Source organism: Ziziphus jujuba, chromosome 3 (genome assembly GCF_031755915.1).
Source record: "Ziziphus jujuba cultivar Dongzao chromosome 3, ASM3175591v1".
Taxonomy (NCBI): Eukaryota; Viridiplantae; Streptophyta; class Magnoliopsida; order Rosales; family Rhamnaceae; genus Ziziphus; species Ziziphus jujuba.
The window spans coordinates 4,054,259-4,074,776 of record NC_083381.1 but is presented as its reverse complement, the minus strand read 5'-3'; the positions used below and the strand labels follow the sequence as shown (position 1 = coordinate 4,074,776).

The 20,518-nt window shown below is 33.8% G+C and overlaps 2 protein-coding genes across 14 annotated transcripts; one reads left to right on the top strand and one right to left on the bottom strand.

Annotated features, from left to right (window-relative positions):
• The first annotated feature begins 4,562 nt into the window (after window positions 1-4,562).
• On the top strand, window positions 4,563-7,313 carry LOC132799323 (disease resistance protein RPV1-like). The gene is made up of 2 exons (XM_060815500.1): window positions 4,563-5,849; window positions 6,831-7,313. Exons 1-2 carry the CDS (start codon window positions 5,448-5,450, stop codon window positions 7,299-7,301), a joined length of 873 nt encoding a protein of 290 aa, XP_060671483.1. The 5' UTR covers window positions 4,563-5,447; the 3' UTR covers window positions 7,302-7,313.
• Window positions 7,314-13,636: 6,323 nt separating this feature from the next.
• LOC107421911 (pentatricopeptide repeat-containing protein At5g16420, mitochondrial-like) lies at window positions 13,637-20,032 on the bottom strand. Of its 13 annotated transcripts, none has more exons than XM_060815765.1 (6): window positions 19,773-20,032; window positions 19,623-19,659; window positions 15,970-17,746; window positions 15,641-15,705; window positions 14,484-14,581; window positions 13,637-13,952 (listed from the first exon to the last, which is right to left on the bottom strand). In XM_060815765.1, the coding sequence occupies exon 3, from the start codon at window positions 17,647-17,649 to the stop codon at window positions 16,027-16,029; it is 1,623 nt and encodes a 540-aa protein (XP_060671748.1). In that variant the 5' UTR covers window positions 17,650-17,746; window positions 19,623-19,659; window positions 19,773-20,032; the 3' UTR covers window positions 13,637-13,952; window positions 14,484-14,581; window positions 15,641-15,705; window positions 15,970-16,026. The 13 variants fall into 13 exon arrangements, with proteins under 13 accessions (XP_060671748.1, XP_060671740.1, XP_060671745.1 ...); XM_060815757.1 differs by lacking the exon at window positions 19,623-19,659 and adding an exon at window positions 15,402-15,532 and having other exon boundaries at window positions 19,773-20,031; XM_060815762.1 differs by lacking the exon at window positions 19,623-19,659 and adding an exon at window positions 15,402-15,532 and having other exon boundaries at window positions 14,489-14,581; window positions 19,773-20,031.
• Window positions 20,033-20,518: the final 486 nt, after the last annotated feature.

Below are 20,518 nucleotides of genomic sequence, written 5' to 3'. Positions count from 1 at the left end.
TCACCTTTCGTAACCGGTACACTTCCAGGAGAACAATTATGAATATCAAATCTCTTAAGAATTCTATCAATATAAGCTCTCTGAGACAATTGCACTACATAATTAGTCCTATCTCGAACAATCTTGATGCCCAAAACAAAAGAAGCCTCACCAAGATCTTTCATATCAAAATGGTTGCACAACATCTGCTTTGTCTCAGCTAATAGGTCAGTGTCATTAGTAGCCAAAAGTATGTCATCAACATACAACACCAGAAATATAAAACTGCTCCCACTGACCTTCATATATATGCATCTATCAACAACATTCTCCTTAAAGCCATTTTGGATGACAACCTCATCAAACTTAAGATACCATTGTCTTGAAGCTTGCTTAAGACCATAAATAGATTTCTTAAGCTTACAAACCAAATTACCATTCCCCGTTTGTTGGAAACCAACTAGTTGAACCATATATACATCCTCATATAAATCACCATTCAGAAAAGCAGTTCTGACATCCATCTGATGCAACTCCAGGTCATAATGCGCCACAATCGCCATAATAATTCTAAAAGAATCCTTTGTGGATACAGGAGAGAAAGTCTCTGTATAATCAATTCCTTCCTTCTGGCTAAACCCTTTAGCTACAAGTCTAGCCTTATACCTCTCCACTTGACCATTGGAGTCCTTTTTAGTCTTAAAGACCCATTTGCACCCAATAGGCTTGCTATCCTCTGGTAACTCAACCAAATCCCATACTCCATTTGATGCCATGGATTTCATTTCATCTTCCATTGCATCCAACCAAAAATTTGAATTTGAACTGCTTATGGCTTCCTCATAAGTGACTGGATCTGAATCATCACTTATGTCAAACTCATGCTCCTGCAAGTAAACCTCATAGTCATCAGGAATAACTGATCTCCTAGTCCTTTGTGACCTCCTCAAGGGTACATTAGCATCTGCAATAGCTGAAATATCCTGCTCTTCAACAACAAGTTCATTCTGACCAACTACTGGTTCATCAACTACTGGATCAACAATATCTCTATCAGGAACAACTATACTGGGAATGAAAACACTTTCTTCTCTAAATTGAGATTCCTTTGGACCATTACTATCACCAAACCCAAAATCATCTTCAAAATAAATGGCCCTGTCTGATTCCACGATCCTAGTGGTGTGAGAAGGACAAAAGAATCTTGAACCCCTAGATCCTATACAATAGCCAACAAAATATCCACTAATGGTTTTAGGATCCAACTTCTTAATTTGGGGATTATAAATCCTTACTTCAGCTTTGCAACCCCATATTCGAAAATGATGCAAATTAGGCTTTCTTCCTGACCACAACTCAAAAGGTGTCTTAGGAACGGACTTACTTGGAACTTGATTCAAAATATAAGCTGCCGTCCTTAAAGCCTCTCCCCACAAATAATCTGGCAACCTAGAATTTGCCAACATAGACCGCATCATATCCAACAAAGTTCTATTCCTTCTCTCAGCTATGCCATTTTGCTGAGGTGTATCAGGCATCGTATATTGCGCATCTATGCCACACTCACGCAAATAAATAGCGAAAGGCCCTGGGTTCCTTCCAGTTTCATCATACCTACCATAAAACTCACCACCTTTATCAGACCTTACAGCTTTTATTTTCTTATTCTTTTGAAGCTCCATCTTTACCTTAAACTCTTTAAAGGCAACTAAAGAATCTGACTTCTCACGAATAAGCTCAACATGTCCATAACGAGAGTAATCGTCAATGAAGGTAATAAAATATCTATAACCACCAAAGCAATTGGTGTAAAAGGTCCACATATGTCAGTGTGGATTAACTCCAAAACATCTCCACACCTAGCTAACTTATCCTTTCTTACCTTGGCAGTTAACTTCCCTTTCACACATTCAACACAAGTCAACAGATCAGAGAAATCAAGATTAGAAAGTATCCCATCCTTCACTAACCTTTCCATCCTGTGCCTAGAAATATGTCCCAAACGTTTATGCCATAACATTGAGGAATTGTCATTAACTCTTGGGCGTTTAGAAGCAACAATAGAATTAACAGAGAAATTGAGACCATTATTAAATAAATCAAGCTTATATAAATTGCCACATAAAGTTCCAAAACCGACAACTTTACCATCCTTAAATAATTCAACTTTGTTATTTCCAAACAAAAAACTATAACCTTGACTATCCAAAACAGAAATAGATAACAAGTTTCTTCTTATTGAAGGTACATAAGAAACTTCTTGCAACTCCAAAACATATCCAGTGGCAAGTTTCAACTTGATTGTTCCCACAATGTCCACCTTCACTCTTGAGCTATCTCCCATATAAACATGCTGCTCAAGATTGGTTGGGCCCCTTCGACTTATCATCCCCTTTCTTCTCTTGCTTTCCCTTTAAGGTCCAACAGTCTATCTTCTTGTGTCCAATTTTATTGCAGTATCCACATCTTCTATTGAAGTACTCTTTCCTTTCTCTAATCTGAAAACCACCATCCCTAGGTCCTTTAGGCTTCATACCAGAAAACTTCTTCCTATTGGGGTTAAAACCCTGCCCAGGCTTGAAACCTTGTCCTGGCTTGAATCCTTGTCCCTTCTTTTGGAAAAACTTCTTGGACTTATCTACCTGATGTGAAACCATAGCAACAGACCTAGACTTACTTAATTTAATATCATCCTCTTCCTTGACAAGGATAGTAGTCAATTCCTCCAAACTACAACCTTCTTTCTTAGTATTCAAACTCGACCTTATATTATCAAACTGTGATGGAAGACTCCTCATTATAGAATAGGTCAAGAACTCCTCTCCAATGTCCATCTTAAGATCCTTCAGCTTATTATAATAAGAAGAAAGTAGCATAATATGGTCCCTTACTCCTTTAATACCATCATACTTGGTATTGTTCAATAGGTCCAAATAATGATGCTTCTCATTCATATCAAACTTGATAAACTTCTTTCCTATCTCCTCAAGAAGTCCCTTTGCAGTATCCACTTTAGGAATACTAGCATATATGGCCTCATCCATGTAATTCTCCATCATCATCATACAGCACTTATTAGAGTGTTTCCAATCCTCATAAAGTTTCTTAGCTGCTGCAGTACTCTCATCAGTCGGTATCTCTGGTGGATCTATCTCCAAAGCCAAATCCAATTTCATGAAGGTCAAATTCATAACTAAGGTTTTCTTCCATTTCTGATAATTTGTCCATCCAATTTCATCATGGCAGTCATAGGCATAAGATTTGGGGTGCTACTAGCTCCAAAATAGTAAACAACAAGACATTTAAAAATTTAAGACAATTCAATTACTATTTTCCAGCCCCTCAACACAAAACACAAACATAAATATCGCTTAGGGTCTTTGTAGCACTAAAGATACCCTTACGCGGGCCAGGGACAGTCAATCAAATAACCACAATCAAATGCATTGAACTGAATTACCGACAGGGCAACTCAGAACCTGCAATACATGGCATTTAATTAACTTCCACTGCCATTCCAGGCGTCATACAAAGCAACTAGAACTACCGACAGGGTAGCTTAATTACCCGCATAGACCCTGGTTAATAAGTGGGAGAAAAATAACATATTGGCAATTTCATAAAATAGGCAAATATAAAACATCCCATCCACTATGCCAATATACATTACATTGGTACACATAATGCAGATAAAATAAGTCTCACGACAGGTGAGTACCTAAAATCCCACACTACTATACCAACTAGGCACAAAGCCTCTTTGGGTAAGCTCACACAAACCAATTTTCCAATCACAAATATTTAATTTATTTTAATAAAATTGGAATGTGATAATTAAACAAATAAACAAACAATAAATAAATAAATTAAACAATTGAATCACTAAATTAATTAATAAATAAACAAAAAAAAACAATAAAAATAAATAAGTTTTTTTTTTTTTTGGCCTGCTGACGTCATCTGCTGACGTCAGCAAACGACGTGTCGTGCTGACGTCAGCATATGACATCAGCAGTAACCCCAAATGACACGTCGTTTCTCTCATCTTCTTCAGCCAACCGGGTCACGGGTGACCTGGTTCCAATCCAAACGGGTCACGCGACCCGCTATGCTTACTCGGCCAAAACGCACCGTTCCGGCCACCGTTTCCGACGATTCCGGCGGCGTTAGTTTCGTCTCCACTCGGGCAACGTTTCCCACAAACAAATTTGATTCAAAATCAACTCAAAATAAACATCCAATCTAGGTTTATTTTCGGCCAAAACACAAACAAAAAACCCATGGAAACACAAGAAATTCGAGCAAATTTTAGGCAAAATCGGTGCTGTTTGTTTCGTGTATTCTTGGGAAACTCTTTCCCCAAATTAATTTGGTCCAAAACCCAGAAAATCAGTATGTGAAATTCATGGCCGAAAACCCAGTTTTTTTTTTTTTGTTTTTTTTTTTTTTTTTTGAACAAGCCTGATATTTACAAAAAAAAAAAAATATTTTATTTTTTTATTTATTTTTTATTTATTTATTTATTTTTTTTTTTTTTAAGAACAAACAAAAAACCAACCATGAGTATATATATATATATCTAGAACATTGATAATAGTGGCAAAAACACAGATCAATATTCACATGCTAACTGCAATAAACTCCAAAGAAATTTACTATGCATATTAACCATGTGCTCTGATACCAATTGTTAGAATTTTTTATGGATCTAAATATGCATAATAAATTCCATAAATCATAAATTACTAACCTCCAAACGCAGCCATTGGTAAATTAGATCTTTAATCCTGCAAAATAGAAAACAATATAAAGTAGTGCCTATGGACACACTACTCTCAAACCACTCTCAAATCTCTGAAAACCCTAATATCAAAAATACCGTATGGCATCAATTGTTTGCTTGCCCTAGACCTTTAAATAGTCTCTGCAAGTCAGACTTATCCATTAATTTTGACACACGTAAAATAATAATAATTTGATAATATAATTATACTAGGAAAAATATGGATAAGTCATTGGGCTTATTAAGAGAGTTGGTCCTCCAGTCCAATGGGCCAACTAGAGTCTTATAGAGAGTGTGTGACCAAGGGCCCTACTACAAAATAATAAAATAAGTCAGTCCCATTAATGGCATAAATAGGCCCTGTAAGTGAGTAATTGATTATGTCAAGTCCACAAATATTAATTTAATTCAACAAATTGCTCATGGAGTGGAAGAAATATACGATGTGGAGCCATTATATGGTGATGAAGGTTTTCAACTCTTTACCTGGAAGGCCGGCGTCGAAGATGTTCATCGTCTTTCAGATGAATATGAAGAATATAAAAGGTTGTCTCAACGTGTGGTAGCATATGCCAATGGCCTTCCATTAGCTTTAAAAGTCTTGGGTTCCTCTTTACGCGGAAAATATGTAGAAGAATGGAATGATCGGTTGGAAAGACTCAAAAATAACCCGAACGAGAAGATTATGGAAGTACTTCAAATAAGCTTTGATGGACTGGAGGACAAAGACAAGAATATATTCCTACTCATTGCTTGCTTTTTCAAGGGAAGTGGTCACAAAGACTTTTTGCCAAGTATACTGGAGAAGATCGATCTTCCAAGAATAAGTGTAGGAAATCTTAGTGATAATGACAAAGACTATGTTACAAGTATACTGAAGAAGTGCAGTTTTAATCCAATAATTGGTATACGAAATCTTGGTGACAAATCTCTCTTGAGCATTAAAGATAACAAAATCTGGGTCCATGATTTATTGGAAGAGATGGGTTGGAAGATTTTGGAGAAGAAATCACTTACAGAGAAGCTTGGAAGAGAAATTAAGTTGTGGAATGTTTCAAATGTCTCATATGTTTTGAAGAATTGTACGGTACATATTAAATCTCTTAAGAACCTTTCACATTAATTAATTAGAGTTCATCAAATTAGAAATATTTTCTTATTATTTTGGTAGGAGCTTTTAGTGAAATTTTGTTAAAGTAATTATATATATGATCTATGTTGAACCTCCAAACAATTCTCCCCTGGATTAAAAAAAAAAACAAAAAAGGAGATGCCGTGATTGCGTGGCAAGTGCTGTATATGAGTGGCATCTTAATAAATAATTGGAAAAAAATCTAGATGAGAAAGTTGCAGCCCTTGTATTTGTTACTTGCATTTCTTATGACATTATGTCTCCTATTTTAATCTTGTTTTGTCTATCGGACTTTACTTACATCTCAGGCAATAGAAGAAATTGAAGCCGTTGTTTTGCTTTGATCTATCTAAAAAATGTCCAACAAAAGAAACATTTTTGAATTTTCTTGATGTGCTCTCGAAAATGAAGAAACTAAAACTGCTCAAATTAGACAGCCACAGTCCGTCTGGCTTGTCAAGTGTCTTGCCAATTCTTCAATCTCTTTCCAATGAGTTAGACAACCCATCTGACTTGCCAATTCTTCAATATCTTTCCAATGAATTACTTATTCTTCAATGGATATGGTGTCCCGTCCAATATCTTCCATCAAGTTTCCCGCCAACTCTACTCGTTGAAGTTGACATGTCCTATAGTAGGATCTGTCGACTTTGGGGTACTGTCGACGTACGTCTCAATATATAAGTATATTCATTGAGTTTGTTCTCACCAGACTTCATTTCTAAATTATATTCCATATCATCTCAACACAGAATTAAAATAACAGTTCATATATAACACTTGTCAATTCACTATGTCTCCTATCGTAATATAGGACTTGCCATGTATATGTTATACGTTTATGAGTTTCTTATATGTATGTTAATTTATTTTTTTAATTTACCTTTTTCCGTTTGTTTTTTTAATTTTTTTAATTTTGTATTTATTTTTTAATAGCATTTACCCAAACTGAGATCTGTCCGACTATTTGGCTGCATCAATCTTACCGAGATATTCAACGACTTCACACTGGTTCCAAATCTAGAGGTGTTAGATCTTGGTCACTGTCGGAAGTTGTCAAAGATCGACCCATCCATTCAATTTCTTGGAAAGCTTATTCATTTGGATCTTCGTGGTTGCATTAGTCTGGAAAATCTGCCACCCAGTTTACGTGGTATGGTATCTCTTAAAATTCTTTATCTTGGAGGTTGTCATACACTTCGGGATTTACCAAAGGACATAGTGTGTTTGAAGAGTTTGGAACTGCTAAATATCCAAGATACTGCAATAACACATGTGCCAATTGCTATTTTGAAAAATCTCAGAGAACTATTCTTTGACCGTAGTTCTCGTTTCCATGAATGGCATCATCCAGGATCTTTCGCGGCATTGGATTACAAAAGACTTTCACGACGGCGTTCTATTTAGGTCTAGCAAAATCTCATACGATACGAACCTGTAAGATTATTTACGGATCTGAATTGACGATATTATATATTAGATTTGTATCAGTTTTATCCAATAAAATTCAATAAATTAGATTTTAACTGGTGAAACACGATAATACACAATAAATCTATTAGACCTATCAAATATGAGTATTTTTGTAATTATACAAATTTTATAATATTAAAATTATTTGATTTATTGTTAAATATGTATTAATTTATTTCTTTTTTTTTTTTTTTTAAAAGTCTAGAAACAAATAAGTCTCTTTATAGGATTTTTTTTTTAAAAATATATTATTTTATTATTTAAAAACTAATTCAAATTTAAATTTTTAAATTTTTATATATTCTTAATAGGTTAACAGATTGGATAACGGATTGTATGATAATTTAACGAATAGATTCGAATTTATCTATTTCTACACAAAAGTTTAACAGATCGTGTTTGGGTTAATTAAATTTCACATAAACATGGCATAACACAGCATGAATATGACCAATCTTGACACGTATTAGATGTGGTCTCAACCCGTGTATCGGACTCCCCTTGTTTTTCTGATTTTTTATTTTGTTTTCGTCCTTTTGACTTTGACAGTTACAGAATGTTGACCCACATACATTTAAAGGATTGAATATTATACTTCCTGGAAGTAAAATTCCAGATTGCTTCATCCATCATAATATAGGATGATAATAAGTCTAAAAGTACTTGATCCAAATTGATGTGACAGTAAATGGATGGGTTTTGCTTTGTGTATATATTTCAAAAACATTACATACCCTAGGTCCAGTTATTCTTACCCACATATTGTTTGCTTTGGAAAGCAATTGTTCCTTCCAACTTGGAGCTTCTGAAGTCCCTTCTTGCTCAAGCAATATAGATTTTATAAGATGCATGGAAACTATTTTATTTTTTAATATCTTGTGAACTCCAGAGTCAAATAAATTATACAATTAAGAAAGAAAAACAATTTCTTGTCAAGCAAAATATATAAAAAATAAAAAGAAAGAAAGAAAAACAAATTAAAGTAATCACAAAGTGTAATTGTTTGGCACTTAAATTTTAAAACTATCTTCAGTTAAGGAAAATATAATTGCCGGAAAACGCAAGTAACGAGTAAGATGCTAATAAACCAGAGGTTACATGCACATTACGCATATTCTTGCAGATTTCATCACATCATGCATATTGCTTTTGGGTCAGGATTTAATCAGCAATGCAGAGCACTTCAAGCAGATGTGAACGTCAGTAAAGTTAAAATTAATCAAAGGTAGAAAAAGAAAAGTTTAAATATAACTTAATAAATAAATAGATAAACAAACAAGTCAAAATAAGTGCTTCATAACTTAAATATATAATTACTGATGGTGTGATAAGTCAATATTATAGAAACAACATTATCTTTTTTTTTCAAACTTGTTGACAGAATCATCGTCTTTAGAGACTTTAATATGCTTCTACCATAGTTTTCAAGATTTCCTCCTACACCTGAAGCATACATCCATGCTATTTTAGTTTAAATGATGTCAATGAAAAGGCCTCAACTGTTTTATAAGAGAGTCTTCAATACGAGTAAAGAAACACTACATGTTTTCATTTCACTCAAATTTTTATCTGCACTACTTATCAATGCTGGATAATAAACTATATTTTATACATATACAGCCTCTCATTAGCATTGATTAGCTTCCAAGATGACCACCAGCAAACATAATTAAGCATAAATTCCATCGGCGCTTATCCATTCTGAGAGACGCCCCTACCTCAATAGGCCTGCCAATTTTTGTTATGGAAGCCCATGTTGACTGTTTTATGGTTTCAAAAAGGCCTGCAGAAGTAGCTCACCACCACCAGCAAAAGACATCAGCAGCAACATAATGTTATAGTTACCACTTAGAAGAAGAGCTTTATCACTTTAACTAAAGAACACAACAACATATAATGTGCAGGGGAAAGAAATACAAAATACATATTCTTTGATGAGCGAATCAACATAATGTAAACAAACTCATTTTAGGTATTGCTAATAATGGTCCAAACAAATTCATGGACACCTTTTTTAGTCAATCAAGTGTTTCTTCCTCACTACTAACAACAGTTTAATTTCAAATCCCACATGACCAACAAAGCCAAAGTCTGTATAAGCAGCATGGCTGCAAAGAAATCACTACGAGGATAAAATTGCATCTAATATTTTTGAATATTAAATTAATTTTCTCATGGTAATGAAGCTAGTTTAGAACAAATGCTCACTCAGACCATGTATAAACAATAATGATCAAAATAAATTCACAACCAATTTAGTTTGAAAATACTAGACATGATATCAGACATCGTGGTTTGGTTTCTTTAACCGTTAATTAGATGATGGACTTGATGCGTACAGTTATGTCACCAAATCTATCTAGTAACTCTGGTTTTCTAATCAGCCTGTACAAATAGTTTGCCGAGATAAGAAAGAAAAGCCGAAGCATAAGTACATATCCATACATGAAAGCAAATACATCAACCATAAATAATCCCAAAACTAAAATGAAAAAGCAAATAAAAGAAACAATTTTGGAGATTAATATATTTAGTATATTTCTTTCAGAATTTGGTCGTAAAAACTTCTAAAACAGGACCAACATGTCCTATGGCGCAGGAGGACCCCTTTAGTACAAGGGAACAACGGGTTAGGCTAAGTTCAAAAATAATTTAGCCACTTGATCCCAAAGAATGCGGATGTCAATTAAATATCAATTAATTATTGTCTTAGCTTGTGCAAGACTAGGTCACTAACCAACTCTCCACACCGTCCATCTGAATTCTAAGAATTATAAAACAAGTCCTCTAATGAAATTTCCTTAAGAAATCTATGTATGTATTTTCTATGGAAACATAGTAACAAAAGCAGATAGGAAAGCAATGAATAAAAGTATCAGCATGATCCAGGAAGTTTCTTAATTGAACCATGTCACCATAAATATGAGGCACTGGGGGAATTTAATTAGGTTTTTAAGATTAAAAAGTACAGAAGCTTAATGCGTTCAATTCACCTTAGCCAGCAAACCACCAAAACTCACCCAACATTGTTCCCACGTAACAACTAAGGCTAACAAAAGCGGGAGAAGCCAAGCCTTACTATAGCAGGAATGTCAACAAGCAGATAAGCAGCAGAGGGTTTGACTGGCTTAGATGAGTTCCTTTCCTAAGAGTTGAACCAAAAACAAGCTGACTAACCATATTTATTTAAGAGATGACAATGAACTAGAGCAACTTTGAAAAAGAGAAACAAGTATCAACTTGGATGGTTGTAGATCACCTACAAACAGAACTGAGCTTCTTAAAACATTTTAAACTTTTGGCAAGTGTTACAAAAACACGGATAATACCCAAAAAAATTAAAATCTCTTTAACTCTTACTTGTTTTACATAGTAGTTCCAACATTTGGTTGTAATATTCATTTTATTGTTCCTAGGATGCAAGCAAATTCTTTAAACAATATATTCTGATTCTAGCTACAGAGACTATCAATTTTTTTAAACAATACTAAAAGTGAGTCAAAGAAGTGAAAGGAAAAGGAAAGGCTCAGTTGGTTAAAGCATATTAATAATTTCCAGGAAAAAAATAATACCAAACATAGAGTAAACAAAAAAATGGGTAAATGAAGTAAATATGACATCAAAAATTTAATTAAAAAAATTTGTAATTAGATAAGGTCACCTTATTTATGAGCCACCAATAGATATTTAATATATTGAAGAACCCCATGGAACATTATCTGACAGAATTTGGTCAAGAAGACTTGTCCCCTCTCCAATTCATTAACAATTTTATTAAAGAAGAGACTCCTTGAGTTATTGTCAATGACTCCACTTGACATTGTCATTAAAAGAAATTGTGAAGCTTCTCCTTCCTTTCCCAATTCATAGAGGCCATCAATCAACATAGTTAAGTAGTCATGTTGGGAAGACATCCTTTATCCAACATCTCCTCTAAAATTCTAATTCCCTCCTCTGTTTTACCAATATTACAGAGTGCCTTAATTAGCATATTGTAGTAAAAGCATTAGGAGCACAACCATATTCCACCATATCATTCCACAAACTACTTGCCTTGCACAATTCACCCTTCTCGCACTGTAACGACCCACCCTAAGATTATAAATTAGAATTTGAATTTTATATATTTTGACTGGGATTGATGAGTTAGACTATGAATAGGCCTTAAATTTGGCATTTCATTGATAAAGAATTTTGATTTGAGTGGTACATCATAGCATAAAACTCGTCGATACGAGTTTGTAGACTAGAATGCCTAACTCAGGATTATGGTTAGAAAGTTATAGTTTTAGAAAGTTTTTAAATATCCGTATTTATCTATGTTCAAACCAGTTTTACAATTTATCTTTTAGTGGACTCTAGGCCTGTTTATATTCATGGAGATACATACCATCATTAAACAAATCAGAAAACATCAAAAAAGTCTCAAAAACCCTCCCCAAACTTATGGATTCACATCGGATCAACCCGTACGTACGAGCATGTCAAACCAGATCGGCCAAATTTGACCCTTTTTTTTTTGGCCTCCCATCACAGACACGTGCTAGAAGTTCGGCAAGCCTACCTCTTGGCGACCTCGGCTGTGAATTTTAAAGACCAACTAGCTGATGGTGCACCAGGATAGGCATTCAAAAGCTGTTGCAGATGCTTGGCCGAGCGGTGGAAATTAGGGTCATTTTTTGACCATTTCAGATGCCCCAATATCTTTATCCCCCTTACTTTGGACACTCTGAATTCATTCTCAGCCTCCATTTTTCAAGATTCTCCACTGTTTGCAAGATCCGATGATTCCAAGTTTGGCCAAAAAATTTGGGAGCTTTTTTGGCCACAGGCTAAGCTTTTGGACCAAGGTGAGTATAACATCGCATTCGTCATCTCATGGGCTTTTCGTCAAAAATAAAGTTCATAAATTTTGGATAGCGGTTGATAATTTTTCAATTTTAGATCAATTAGTTTAATATCGAATAAAATGAGACTGTGTTTGGATACTATTGGACAAATTAGATAAAATGAAAGTTGAATTATTGTAATTAGGTGTTGATGGGATCCAATGGACAGTTTAATTTCATTAACTTGGTCTCCAAATGAAAAATCCCAATTTTGGATGCCGGATATTTAGGTTTCACAGTATAATTTGACTTTTGGTGTTCAATTTAGAAATTTTAGAGTTATTAAAGTTATTTTAGGATATTGGTATGCACCCAATATCTTTGATTTAATTTTTGAAGTCTAAAAATATTTTTTTATTATTTTAGGTACCAAGATTCATATTGGAGACAATCTAACGGTAAAGCCGGTTTTAACTGTAATCTGTGAGTGAATCTTATTTTCTGAAATGATTTTGAAAATTATATAATGATAACATATGATATATAAATTACCTTATTATTATTTCTAGAATTGTTAGAATTATATACTTTATTACATGCTATAAAATAATTATTTTATTTATCATATTATGATATATTAAAATAAATAGTTTGACATAAATAAATTTTGGTATACAACTGTACAAATATATCTATATATATATATATATATGTTGGTATTTGTAAGAATGTTTTGATAAGATAATTATGGATATTATTTAATAAATTTTATAAATATTTTAAGTTATGAGTTGAATACTGAATTGTGTATTATTATTTAACATACTATATTATGGATATGGATTTGTTAAATTATAACTTACGCATGCTTATTTGATCATCCCGCTTGATCACATGATTTTCAAGATTTGATGGAAAGTCCTAATCTACTATGCCTCTGGTCACCGAGGATCGCATTGACAGCTTTTTCCTCCTGTAGTCAACAATACACTAGTGGCTAGTTGTGATCTTGTGATATGTTATGATAATGGATATAGCACACAGAAATATTATTGTTACACTGCAGATATAATATATATTTATATGTATTTTTTTATTACTGATGTTTATAAATAATGATTCGTAAAAATATTATTTTATTTATAAGATGATTGATATTATTTGATTTTAATTTCTTTATCATATGGTTTTTTTTAAAATGGTTATTTTGAAAAAACATCATAGATTTTGTAAAAACTGTTTAAACTTTCAAAAAATAACAGAGAGATCCTAAGAGAAAGAATTTTTAAAAATAATATTTATTTTTATAATACTTTACTTATCTACTCATTAAGCGCATTTTATAGTTTTGTATTTTAAGCCGTTGCGTTTTCAAATAGCAGATTCCTTCAAGTACCATCGGATCACAAGTGAAGGTATATTATGGTGTCCAAACCGCTATGAACTGGTAAATGACAATGACTTTAATATTGAATCTGGTGTTGGCTTCAAGTTAAAAATATTTATTCTTACATAATGGAAAATATCAATACATTTGCGTTGTTCTGCCCTAAAACAATGACGGACTGTATATATATATATATATATGTACACACAGAGTAGCTATTAACATTGATTACCTTCAAAGATGACATGAAGTGAAGAACTTAGCATGGATCCGAAGAGTGCTTGTACATTCTGAGAGACAACCTGCCTCAATAGGCTGCCAGTTTAATTATACAATCCCATTTTGATTGTTCTCTGGTTTCACAAAGATCTGCAGGAGTAGCCGGGCAACACCAGGCAAAAGACATCAGCAGCAACACAGTTACCACTTAGAAAGAACTTCATGACTTTAACTAAAGAACACGACAACGTAGAATGTGCTGAAGCCAAAATGCAAACTGTATATTCTTTGATGTTAAAATCAACACAACGAAAACAAAATAAATTTAGGCAGTGCTAATAATGGTCCAAAAAAATGTTTATTAACATTTTACCTAGTCAATCAAACAATTATGTGTCACTTCTTAACTAACAACAATTTGGTTTCAACTTTCAAGTCCAGCATGATCAAAAAAACCAAAGTTTGTATAAGCAACACAGCTGCAAATATGTCACTATTAGGATCAAATTTTAAGATGAAATTTGCATATAATATATTATTGAATATTAAATAATTTTCTCGTGGTAGTGAAGCTCGTTTTGGAACAAATTCACAATCAGATCCTATACAAACAATAATGATCAAATAAATTCATAAAATAGATCCACAACCAATTTAGCATTAAAAGACTAAACATGATACCAGACATTGTGGTATGGTGTCTTCAGCCCTTCAATTGATAGATTTCATGAGTACAGCAATGGCACCAAATCTATCTGGTAACTGTGGTTTCCAATCCTCTATAAAAAATTGCAGCAAAAAGAAAGAAAAGGTGGAGTATATTAATAGACTTGTGCAAACAAGCTTAAGACATGAGTACATATCCATATAAGAGAGCAAATATATCAACCACACACAACCACAAAACCAAAAATCAAATCAAAAGCACAGGAAATGACTTGGCGCTTTATATCTTTAGTATATTCTTTGGAGGACTTGGTGCTAACGGCTTATAAATCAATAACCACACAACAAAATCACATTTCTATGGTGCAGGAAGACCCATTAGTACAACTAGAACAAAGGGGAAAGGAAGGGTTGTCTCTTACTAGGAGGATAAAGTATAGTGTTAGGCTAAGGTAAAAAAAAATTCAGCCACTTTATCCCAGAGTATTAGGATACCAATTATATTTCAATTTATAGTTGTCTAGGTTGTGCAATATTAAGTCACTAACCAACTCTGAACACCTTCCATCTGAATTCTCAGAATAATGAAACAAATTCTCTGCTCAAATTTCCAAAGAAAAAACTAGATATGTATTTTGTACAGAAAAATAGTAACAAAGGCAGATGGGCAAGCAATGAATAGATGTCTGCATGAATCAAGAAGTTTCTGTATTGAAGCATATAAACGTGTGGCACTGGGAAATGTAGTTATATTTCTAAGATTAAACCATACTGGAGCTTAACGCATTGACTTCACCTAAGCCACAAGGCCATGCAGTACTGTAGACTGCCAAAACTCACCCTAGATTGCCATTTACCACATAACACCTAAGGATAAGAGAAGTGGGAGAAGTCAAGTATTAATGTAGCAGGAATGTCAACAAGCTGACTAACCAGAAGAGTGTCTGACTGGCTCAGATAAAATTTGAACCAAAAAATGGCTCCATCTTTATAAAGCATTGAACAATGAATTGTAAAGCTTTAGAAAAGAGAAACAAGTAACAACTTGGGTGGCTGTTGATCACCTACAGACAGCATTGAGCGTCTTAAAACATTTGACACTTTTGGCTCAGTGTTACAAAAATACAATACAATCAATTCTCGAAAATACCCAAAATATTAAGATATCTTACTCTTACATATGTCACAGAGAAGTTCCAACCTCCAACATTGACTGTAAGGATCCTTTATAGTAGTCCTGGTGGCAATCAAAATTTTTGAACATTATATTCGTTTCCAGCTATAGAGGATATAAAGATACCAAAAGTGAGTAAAAGAACATAAAGGGAAAATGAAAAGGCTAATGTCATCTAAAGCATAGTAATCATATTAAAGCAACTGGCAAAGAGATTTTCCAAGTAATAAATGATATTGAACAAAGAGTAAATATAAAATATGGACGAATGAAATAAGTTTGACATCAACCATTTAAAAAGAAAAAATTGTAATCAGATAAGGTCACCTTATTCCTAGGCCACCGAGGCATAGGCTCCATAGATATGTCATATATTCAAGAATTCTATATAGCATTGTCTGAGAGTATTTGGTCAAGAACTCCTGTTCCCGTACCCAATTCACCAATTATTTTTTTAAAGAAGTGAACCCAGGAATCATTGTCAATGACTCCACACGACATTGCCATTGAAAGAACTTGTGAAGCTTCTCCTTCCTTTCCCAAGTCATATAGACCCTCAATCAACATATTGTAAGTAGTCTTGTTAGGAAAACATCCTTTACCAATCATCTCCTCTAAAATTCTAATCCCCTCTTCCGCTTTACCAAAATTACAGAAGCCCTTCATTAGCATATTATAGGTGAACACATTAGGAGTACACCCTTTTTCCACCATGTCATCCCATAACCTACCCGCCTCACACAACTCCCCTTTCTCACACATTCCTGCAATAAGTGTGTTGTAAGTAAGAACACTCGGAATTGAACCCTTCTCAAACTGATCAAATAATTTCCTTGCCTCCCATATTTTACCCTGCTTACAAAGCCAATGTATAAGTGTACTTGTAATAGCATTATCAGGAGTACAATTCTTCTTCAAAAGCCTTTTCCACAACTCACAAGCATCTTCCACCTTTCCTTGACTGCATAGTACATCAATAACCTTGCAACAAAGCGCTGAGCTTGGTATATACTTCTTCCCAAGCATATCATCCAGCAAGTTAAGTGCTTCACCAGACTTGCTTTCTTTACAATAAGCTTCAATCATAACCCCATAAGTAACATCATTTGGGTCAATCCCATTTTCATCCATTTCATCCATCACCTTAATAGCATCAGCCAATTTCCCATGCTTAATGTACCCAACCATCAAAATGGTATAGGTAGAGGCATCAGGTAGCCAACCTCTATCCAAAATTTCAGTAAAAACCCTTTTGGTGCCAACCATATCACCCCGTGAAACATATCCACCCATAACGGTTGTGTAAGAGACCACATTAGGGACCATTCCCATGGCAGGCATTTCATCCAACAACTTAAGAGCACCATCTATGTTATTGCTGTTGCATAATGCTTTAATCAAAATGTTACAAGTAAACACATTGGGCACCACGCCAAATCTCTTCTTACAATTTACAAACACCAAGTGCACCAAATCATAGCGCTTGTTTTGAACCAAAGCATTCAACAAAGTGTTCAAGGATCTCACAGAACGCTGGACGCTGAAAGATTCAATGCGTAGAAAGGTTTTCAACGACAATTTCGGTTGACCTGCAAGGCCATAATTACGAATGACAGTGATAAAAAGTTCTTCACCGCATTTTAATTGAGATTTATGTAGGCAGGAGAGCAGGGACTCGACTTCTTCAAAAGCACGGGCTCGTGAGAGACGTTGGATGATGGCATGGTAAGTTTCGTAATTATGGGAAAAACCTGGGTGGAAGTTTCCAGCATAATGGAAGATTTGGAGGGCAAGGTCAAGATTCTGCTGGCTAGTGATCATTGAGACAAGGCGCTTTGGGTAGAGGCGTTGGGGCCAGGGCTTGATTGGGGGAGTAACTGTATATGATTCAATGGATAAGGAACGGATGTTGATGGTGACACCAGTAACCAATTGCAAAAATGAAGTGGCCAAGGTCTTGGGCAAGAGGGCATGATGGCAGTGGAGGCGGTAATGGTGACACAACATACTGTGTCCCTAGTTCATTAACTTGTCTGTTTCTTGACAATCTATGAAAATCAAACTTCAAGATCTAAGAAACCCAAAAGAGATGATTTATTCAAATCTGCAACTAAGAAAGTAAAATGATTAAAGGAACTATTGATGCATTACGTCCATACAGGTTAAGGTAAATCTAAAGGGGTAAATCATAAAAAACTCACATTCTTGTTACAGAAATGGCAAATGCTTAAAAACAAACAAACTTGGAAAAAGAATTTCCAGCAAAAGCTAGACCAATTAATGGCCACAATGTATTTACAGATATTACTTTTCCTTTATTAAGTCAATGCAGGAATAGGAAAGAAAATTAACATGTCAAAACTCCAGGTGTTCTGAAATCCACGGATGTCAAGTCAAACACCCATAAAATTAGCAGCAGCGATAACCAAAATGAAGCAATTACCACCTACTGCTCCATGACTGCCATAGTGCACACTAATAGGAGCTAACTAGCATTAGCCGTTTCCCTCACAGAGCCAATTAACAAAGGGAAAAAAAAAAAAAAAGAAGCTAAAAAATCCACGTAGCAAATAAATTTAAACGAGAACAAGGCATATAAGAACATAAATCATTTAGTTGGTGAGACATCAATTGATGGAGGATGAAAGAAAGAAGATAGATACTAAGATAGATATTAATAGAAAACATATAAATTTATGATAGGTCAAGAATTAATAGAAAGTAAAACAAGGTCTGCAAAACCTGATTTACAAGGCATTTTTTGTACATGTTTCAATTATACTATTAAAACAATGCACCACCATTGAATTATTTCATATCAGTTTCTTTAAAGAATTCCTCCAAAAACCATTTCTATATATCCGTTAGAGAAAATGGACTATTCGTAGGGAACCAGAGGGAAAAAGGGCATCGTCAAAACAACGCCAAAAAAAGCCTTGGGCACAACTAAACTAAAATAGTTCCCATGTCTGAATTTCTGTTCACGTCCTCAACAAATCCTATCAAACTGTCATTCACCCCTATTCATAAAAGTTTCAAATTCTCAATCTTTTCCACATACCCATTGAGAAAATCAAGCCACAATCATTTCTATGTAATGGTAGCCTATAACAACACTTTCTACAAACTAATTTGGCTAACGAAGCCAATAGTTACCATGTAAATATAAACATATTTATTAAAACCCAAAAAATATAAACATATTCACATAGTTCAAACCAAAACAATATTACAATACTCTCCAATATAAACCAATATAACCACAATATCTGAAGCAACACACAATCATAAATAGCAAAAAATAAAATCTTGACAATGTGGCTGGACCACTTTACTTTTGCAATCTATTTCTTTTTTTTCTTTCCCTTTTTTTTTTTCGTTGTTTTCTATTAGTTGGTTGCTCAAAATGATAAATTCGATGGAAAGTTTTTTTATGTACCAAGTGGGCTTTGAAGATTTTTGGTTTTCATGTTAGTTACCCACTTCTTCACAGTAAAAATTGGAGAAAATTAAAAAATAAATAAATAAATAAAAAATTATCTTGATGTGGGAGAGGATGGAATACTCGAGGAATCTAGCGAGAAAAGTGTTCTCTGTTCCAAACGGATTTGAGGAATGTACAACTGCCTCGCCGATATTATCAAAAATCCCCATTCAATTTCAGGACTATCCTCCTCAACGAAATTTTCTTAATAAGCAAACAAACTATATATATATATATATATATAAACAAATAATAAATGATGGTTCGTTTGTTTTTCACCGTTTCTGGGGAACCCAAAAGAACAAAGATTAAAATTTGTTTTCTTCAAGTACCAAACACTTGAAAAGGAGAAGATAAAAGATACCCAAAAGAGAAAACTGAAAGAGGTGGAAAACTCAACAAAAGAAAGCATCAAGAACCAATATTGGAGCCATTGCAATAATATATATATATACACCAGTTGGAAAAATCTGTATTAAGGAGTAAAACAAATCACCGATTAATAACCCCAAACTTAATCTCGTTGGAAAAATCTGTATTAAGGAGTAAAACAAATCACCGATTAATAACCCCAAACTTAATCTCGTTATATATATATATCCAAGCGAAAAACAAGAAGAGAAGACATAAGAATGAATAGTAATACCTCTAGCTTGTTGTCTAACAACTGCTACTGCCTAATAAAATCCCCCTGATAAACCAAACGGAGGCCCGACGGAGACAAATAAGAAGCGGCTATGCTGGCTATGGTGGCCGGTACTCAGAGCAGCAGAAGAGTTTCCAGCTCTCTCTTTTTCCACTCCCCCAAACTAAAACAATATCAAAAAAATGCCAAAACTCCAAATATTTCATTTGTTAAAGAATAGAACACTGTTATATAACATTTTTCTTTTTATATTTTTTATAAGGCGCAAAATAAAACTACAAAAATAAAAATAAAAAATTATGAAAAATGCGGGTCAACCTCGACGATTTTGGTTATTATTAACTAGTTTTTTTCCCCTTTTTTTTTTTTTTTTTTTTTTTTGTTACTCGCCAAATAGAAAAAAAGATCTTACACACCCTCCAAACCGAAAGATGAAGAGTTATCTTTTAAGATCAATAATGAATTTCACTGTATTATTCCTCTTTATTTTTATTTTTATTTTTTTACCATAACAATTTCTAATCTAAAGATGATCTTTTGAATATAGATGACTTTTTGAATATCAATTTATCAACTTCACCTTACTATTTTTTTCTTTGTTTTTGCATAAATTAATTTTCAAATATTATATTATAGCATCGGAATCTGATTACATTGAATTAAATTAATATATTGAAATAAATATTGAATTTGGTTTTCCTTATTTTTTTTCTTTTAAAGAGTCAATATAAAAATTCATTGTAATT

Bases quoted from the DNA above. Each gene is read 5' to 3' on its own strand.
- LOC132799323 (XM_060815500.1), top strand. From the start codon at position 5,448: ATGGAAGTACTTCAAATAAGCTTTGATGGACTGGAGGACAAAGACAAG. The intron at 5,850-6,830 runs GTACATATTAAA...ATTTTTTAATAG, and splicing joins ATGTTTTGAAGAATTGTACG to CATTTACCCAAACTGAGATC.
- LOC107421911 (XM_060815765.1), bottom strand. From the start codon at position 17,649: ATGTTGTGTCACCATTACCGCCTCCACTGCCATCATGCCCTCTTGCCC.